General features: G+C 38.8%; 1 protein-coding gene across 1 annotated transcript in view; it reads left to right on the forward strand.

Annotated features, from left to right (window-relative positions):
- Positions 1–5,648, forward strand: part of PPM1J (protein phosphatase, Mg2+/Mn2+ dependent 1J) — a gene marked incomplete at its 5' end in the record, with an annotated part of 44,113 nt that extends 38,465 nt beyond the window's left edge. Inside the window, 2 exons of the mRNA XM_081322181.1 lie at positions 1,366–1,517; positions 3,814–5,648. Of these exons, the coding sequence (XP_081178307.1) occupies positions 1,366–1,517; positions 3,814–3,961 (300 nt within the window). The 3' untranslated portion in view covers positions 3,962–5,648. The remainder of the gene's footprint in view (positions 1–1,365; positions 1,518–3,813) is intronic.
- Positions 5,649–7,651: the final 2,003 nt, after the last annotated feature.

Below are 7,651 nucleotides of genomic sequence, written 5' to 3' on the forward strand. Positions count from 1 at the left end.
GGAGGAGTACCTGTATTTACATTGCGTCTATGTATCTGTATCTAGGTGCATGTGTGTGTATACTTGGAGGTGGGCATGATTTGAAAACTGGAACTCGATTAATGCAACTCTTCACACAAATATCACCTTCCAAATTTACATATTTTAGCCTCCAGACCTTCTCAAATAGGCAGGGACAAAAAAAAATGAAGGCTTAATGGTGGAAGAAATTTAAGTCCATAAATAGATAATCTGGTTGAAAACTGTGGTCGCCAGTAAGTCTGGTGATACCATGACATGTCCCCTTGTAGACCCCTGGTGTGAGAGGCAGGTCTAAAAAGGTTGCCTTCCCTGGCCTTAAAAATAAGCTTTCCCTTTATTTGTTTTAAGGACAGTATATCAGAATATTTGTGTTCTCTTTCTGTTACAAAGTGCATTCCTTAATTACCTCAGGATTCCTTTGAATAGGAAGCGGTATAGAAATGTTGAAAATAAATACAGCAGTACCTTAATACTCAACTGCTTTGAAACTTATTGAATTTGGTACGCAATGTATTTTGATGAGAAATTTTTGTTCCGTTTGCTACTCAACATGCAAGCTAGAACTTGTTGGTGTCACTTGCCTCGTGTCCAGTTACCCTTTCAGCTGAAACAAAGCGCCAGCATTAGTCATATGGTAGCTTTTCGCCCTGGGCAAATCCACTTGCAGTCTTATCTTAATTTCTGTGGTCATTTTGTGTATTGTTGCACTCTTTTTTCTCATCAGTATAGGTAAAGTGAAGTTTTTATTTTATTTAATCTTAGTATTTATTAACTTTATTAACTTTTAGATTTATTTCTGTAATGCTATACAACTCTATCTTTTTACTTATTGCCTTAAAAATGTGCATTGTCTTTAGTTTGGGAATTTATTTTAATTTCTATTATTCCTTATGGAAAAAATTTGTTTGATACTCATTTTCGTACTAGTTGTGCCTCCCAGAACCAATTAACGATGAATTCCGAGGTTTGTATTGTAAAGATATTTTATGGGGCATTCATGACCTCTGGAAAGTGTTGGACATTTCCTTTTGGAGAAATTTAGAAGAATCAATGTTCCGTTAGGGATTTTCAAAGAAAGTTAAAATTAAAATGTCTTTTTCCCATTTTTACTAATCAGCCAATACTGTATGTCTGGACAAATCTGTTCCATTTTCTCCAATATTTGGCTTTTAAAAGCCAGTAGTCTCAAGTGCTTTCTGCCCATTCATGTTTTTGGTAAGTTCAAACCTCTGAGAATTCCTACCATTTCTAATTGGCAGGTTCATAATGATAGTGATCCCTTAGGTACCTTTTTCGCAATGCAAATTCATAGCAACAAAGTTGTATCTTCGTGTTTATCTGCAGGTGCACATTTATGATCTCACACAGTATGAGCACTGCCCTGATGATGTGCTGGTGCTGGGCACTGATGGCCTCTGGGATGTCACCAGTGATCAAGAGGTGGCCACTGTGGTCATTGATGTATTGATGGGCTATGAGCCCAATGATCCTTGCAGGTGAGTAGAGTTCTATTTTCTTTCTTTCAAGTGATGGGGACGACACTGGGCACTGACTAGAATGGTCCTTTCTGAAACACTTACTGTTAATCTTAGTTTGTACTCTTTGTTTTGCTTACTGTCAGGGCACCATGTTGAATTAATTTTATGTAACTTGGATGCAATTACATTTTGTATATAAATAGAGCACTAACTGAAAACTGCAGATGATACCACTCTAATGGCAGAAAGTGAAGAGGAACTAAAGAGCCTCTTCTTGCGAGTGAAGAAGGAGAGTGCAAAACTTGGGTTGAAACTAAACATTAAGAAAACCAAGATCATGGCATCTGGCCCTCTCAATTCCTGGCAAATAGATGGGGAAGAAATGGAGGTAGTGACAGATTTTATTTTCCTGGGCTCCAAGATCACTGCAGATGGGGACTGTAGCCAAGAAATTAAAAGACGCTTGCTCCTTGGGAGGAAAGCCATGGCAAATCTAGACAGCACACTAAAAAGCAGAGACATCACCCTGTCAACAAAAGTGCGTATAGTCAAGGCTATGGTCTTCCCAGTTGCAATGTATGGCAGTGAAAGTTGGACCATAAGAAAGGCTGAGCGCCAAAGAATTGAAGCCTTTGAACTATGGTGCTGGAGAAGACTCCTGCGAGTCCCTTGGACTGCAAGGCGATCAAACCGGTCAGTCCTAGAGGAGATCAACCCTGACTGCTCTTTAGAAGGCCAGATCCTGAAGCTAAAACTCAAATACTTTGGCCACCTAATGAGAAGAAAGAACTCACTGGAGAAGAGCCTAATGCTGGGAAAGATTGAGGGCAATAGAAGAAGGGGATGACAGAGAATGAGGTGGCTGGATGGAGTCACTGAAGCAGTAGGCGTGAGCTTAAATGGACTCCAGAAGATGGTAGAGGACAGGAAGGCCTGGAGGAACGTTGTCCATAGGGTCGCGATGGGTCGGACACGACTTCGCAACTAACAACAACAACAAACTGAAAACTGGGAGGGAGAGAGGGCTTCTAGAGTCCGCAGTGTTCCACAGGAGAGAGAATCATGACTTATGATCAGTCACTTAGCAACAGTTAGAAGTAATTACATTCATAAGTTGAGGATTACCTGTATTCAAAATTCTGTTCAGTACTATTTTCAGGGCTAGTCACATGTTTAGGACCTCATGAATATAATTGCAACTTTTTGGAAATGCATTTTTGAGAAGAAAAATAGGCAGATTTTTCTCCCAATCTTCCATTCATGATGGCAACCTTCCATGACTTTTTTTTCCATCTTGAAGTTTCTTTCCAGCTTTTTATGTATAAACAGATTAATAAATGGATAGTCTTTCAAATATGGGATAGGAGTATGGAATGGAAACACTTCTTACTGTTTATTTTTAATTATTTATTTGCTTATAAGCCTTTGATTCTGCTTTTTGTAAAAATACAGAGGCAATTCACTACAGAGGCAATTGATGATGATGATAACTTTATTGTCACTTTGAATGTACACCAATCGGCATACATCAAAATGAAATTTCGTTGCATATAGCTCTCAAAGGGTCACCACCTCCGATATACACTCCTTGTTCGGGGCCCGCTCAAATTTCACATTGTCCATTTTAGTCTCTAGGGAGTGAACGATGGCAAACAGGACAGATGGAAATGGGGCTCCATGTGGATTAGCCCTCAAATTCGCTTGTATTCTGACAACCTCGCCTTCTTTCCTTTTTCTGATCCTGACTCTTCCACCTTTTCCTTAAAGAGGCCTTGCTTCTTTTCGCCCCTGGAGCACGCTGCTGCCGCCGCCACCAACTCCTCCAAAAGCCTCTCTCTCTCTTCCTCTGGGCCTGCTGACAGCCTCATCCAGTTCCTTTGCTCCATAAGCTCCATAATTCATGGCTGCTTTTAATAGCTCACATTTCTGCCAAGCTTATGCTATACATGGAGTTCCCTCTGTTACCACCTTGCCATGTCCTTTGCTGAAATGAATGAAGTATTTTGTTTCATGATATTATAGAGATTTGGATTCTGGTACCCCTGAATGAAGTCCAAATAGTTCAATTCATTTTACTGTAAGTGTTTCTATTATGTCTATTATTCCTAACAGCTTTCTGGCTGAATCTACAACCAGCTTGTATTAAAATCTCAAGAGGGTAACTTTAAGCCATTCTGTTTTCCCCTTCCTCTTCACAATCAAGCAATTAAAATGATGAGGTGGTTATAGTGCACCTACGAATACTTACTTCATAACAATATGTTAGATTTCTTTCCATTTCAATGTGAATAGTAATTAGTTAATTCTCTTCCAGGTATACCATGGCAGCCCAGGAGTTGGTAATGAGATCCAGAGGGGTTCTGAAGGATCGTGGCTGGAGGCTGGCCAATGACAAACTGGGCTCTGGAGATGATATCTCTGTTTTTGTTATTCCCTTGGGTGGTCCAGGAAACTACTCCTGAACTCTGAGCCTCCAGTGTACAGAGTTCTTGATTTAAAGCGGTAAAAAATGCAACTTAACTGAAGATGGTAGATTCCCTTGCTGTTGAGATATTTTTGTTCCACAAGTCTTCAGAAGTGGATTATAAAACCCAATCATAAAGACTTCAGTTTGCATCAGTTTTCATCTTTTTCAAGCAAGTGAGAGCCATGACACATAGCCAAAATCAAAGCCTTTCAAGAATTGCTACCATAAGTTCTTGAAGTCCTCTGGAAATCTTTAATTCTCAGGGCTGTGTGAAATCTGGGGTGTGGTGCCAGAGAAAGAAAACTGACTGTGGGTTCCACTGGCATGGAAATGATCTTCATACTGATTGTTAGTCCTGGAGTATCCTTGATCCATTACAGTACTGAATCATTTGTAAATATTTATTTTGTCCCATAACTATAAATGGACAACTCAAAATGCCAAGGACCACCTTATTCTGATTCACAATGGCAATTGTGCCTACTTGTCTAGAAAATACTGTCTTACTTGGCAATTAATTATATGTGAATTGCTAAAAAATAATGTCAAGTAGGTGATGTTGACTGGTAGTTATTTCTCAGATTTCTCCCAGGCAGAATATGCAGTTTTTCCCTCCAAAAGTTGGATTTCAGGTTGAATACTAAGTAAGAACTCATTTTAAAAGTATCTCTTATTTAGCAGGGATTTTTCTGTATCATATTAAATACTGTACATCATTTAACAAAATTTGCTAATTTTATAGGAGTCTCTCCTGTGAATGGCAGTAGGTGGGTACAACTGATTTTTACCCTAGAAAATATTGCCAAACAAGATCTTATCTTTGTATTTCTTCCTCCACGAAGTGGTGGAACATTGGTGATCTAAATCAACAACTGAGCCTTAAATAACAATATAGAGAAATTTTCTGCAGGATAGGGCATTGCAAATATGTACCTAAGGCAACTACATCTATAGTTAACATCGTAGAAAAGATTTTATTTCTAGTCAGGTCACCTGTGTTTTTTTATGAAACATTCAAAAATTTCTGCATCTCAGCTCTACCTCTACAGCCCAGAGCCCTGAGTTCTTGGCTTAATGAATAAAACATATTCTGTACTGATTTAAATCTGTCTGGCAATAGTAGTTACACTTTATAACTTGGTAACTATTTCAGTTCAAGGGACCTAGCAAGTCACAATCTGCAATTTACAATACAGGTGTGAGCAATTGAGTGATAAAACACAACAAAGGGAGGATTGAAGACTCATATTTATTAAAAACATTCATGGATCACCTCTAATTCATGAGAAGTATGTGCAACGACAAACTTGTGCATCTTTAGAAAACTCCTTTGGTTTTTTTTCCTCCTCCTCTTTTGCTTAGCCTTTATCTTACTTCCTTAAAAATAAGTTATAGGTGTTAAAGAAAATATTTCTAATCTTATTTATATTTTTGTTATAAAATATTTCATTTAGACCAGGGGTGTCAACTGCCGGCCCGCAGGCCGGATGCATCGTACGGAAGCCACGCCCACCCTATTGCTGCCAATGGCAAAACCGTCCCGATACGTTGCACGAACTCATGTGACGTCGCAAGTTTGACATGTCTGATTTAGACCATAATTTGTCTCATTTTGCTAGGAAATAAAGTCCATTGCATTATTTGAGTCTTCTGAATAAATAAACTTTGACACTTCCCCATTATGTAAAGGCTGAGCTTGAAAGCTTTGATTTATTTGTTAACAATGTGAGGTTTTAATGTCTGATGACAGATTAAAACATAAACTGAAAGGCTATGGGTATTCATTGGCATAAAACAAAAACTAGTCAAGAAATAATCTTACTCGAAAGCACTTCAGTATTGATTTCATTTCTTCCTTTGACCTATGACTTTATGGTGATTGATGTGTATCATGTCACTTGTGAAAGATGAAATAAAGTGAATGCACCTCTTGGGAACCACAGAGGTGTAATCAGAAGATTTGATCATTAGACTCCTGTTAAATATCTGTGACTGAGTCAAAGTTATGGCATACTAAAGGCTGCATCCAAACATACCTTACACTGATAGTTGACTTCAAGTGTTAATTCTAAGACTATGTCAGAATTCACACTCTGTTTACTGGCTGTATCCTCAAGAGTACTGAGTCTATTGCAGTGGTGAATTTACATGCATTCAAGCAAACTCAAGGGGACCTTTTATCGCATGCAAATAAATAAAAAGTTAAATTTCAGCCCAGATTTTCCACTTAGTCACTCAGGTTCACATAACCTGCTAATTTGTTGTTAATTCATACCCAGTTTACTTCATTTGTGGGCTGCCAAGGCATCCTGGATCATATACTGACCAGATGGATCATGTTCATATAACATGCTAAAATGTCATTTTAGTTTTTAGTTCAGTGTGACTCACAAATTACATTGGAAGAATATATCTTCAAAACCTGTAGTCCTGTTCCTCAATAATTTAAACTTCCCTGAAAATTCTTTTGAACACATATACTTTGTATGTCACTTTTTAAAGAAACCTAGTTATTATACTATTACAATTAGGACAGAATAAGGAATACTGTAAGGACAACTTTACAATGAAAATATGAGTTAAGTGAAAATCTGATTTAAAAAGCAAAATATTTCACAATGTTTAGAACAGGGCTTTTCTACCACCTGTGGTACGTTGGTACCTGGCAGGTGGTACGCGACCATCCTAGAAAGGTCGGGGAGGGGAATGAGCTGAACCGGTGGCAGCACCGCACAAGCCTGAGCGAGAGATGGCTGGAGCTGCAGGGCTGTCAGGGCTCTGCAGAAGCGCCAGGCTCCAGCTGGAGTTCAGCGCTTATCCTGGCACTTCTGCTGAGCAGTGCCGATCAGCTGGAATGTTGCAGCATCTCCAGGGTCTTGTGATTTACATTCAGATGTTTGGCAACTGATTCATATTTATGACGGTCACAGTGTCCCAGGGTCATGTGAAGTGACCAAAATGCTGCAACCACCCATCAGACGGGGGAAATAAAAACCAAACATCCACCCCACCCCCGCTGCCAATCCTCAACAGAAATGCTCACAATGAAAACTTGGACAGGAGGAAGAGCGCCGTCAGGTGGGCAGGCAGGTGTCTTGCTCGGCTGTGGCTTGGGCACTTTTTTCAGTGCCATTGTAACTTCAAACAGTCACTAAGCTAGCTGTTGTATGTCGAGAACTACCTGTACTTCATCACTTTTTTCCTTTTTTTTTTTTGGTCTTCAAGTTTTTGACACCTTGCTAGGCAACTGGTGGTACTCTGATGTTGCCATATCCTAAAAGTGGTACAATGGGTGAAAAGGTTGAAAAGCCCTGGTTTAGAAGACACTGTACTGAACAAATAAAATGAGTGTTGGGTGACTGCTGCTTGAATGGAGACAACCATGGGTTTGTCAGTTGCCTGAAAAGTGTCTCTTTTCACTATATGCCTTGAAAGGAATCACAACTTCAGTGGATCCCAATTATATGAATAACGTAAAAAATCTTAATCTTATGTCTCAGTTTATTAGAAAAAAATAAGGTTATTAAATATTAAGAGTAAATGTGTTATATATGTGTACACTTTGAGAGCAAGCAACTAAATTTCATTTTAATGTGTGCCATTGTGCCTACAGTAAAAAATAACAATAAAGGTCTATCTCTCTCTCTCTATCTCTATCTATCTAAAGATTATTTTAAAAATCATG

This window comes from Vipera berus (genome assembly GCF_964194415.1).
Source record: "Vipera berus genome assembly, chromosome: 3".
NCBI classification, from domain to species: domain Eukaryota; kingdom Metazoa; phylum Chordata; class Lepidosauria; order Squamata; family Viperidae; genus Vipera; species Vipera berus.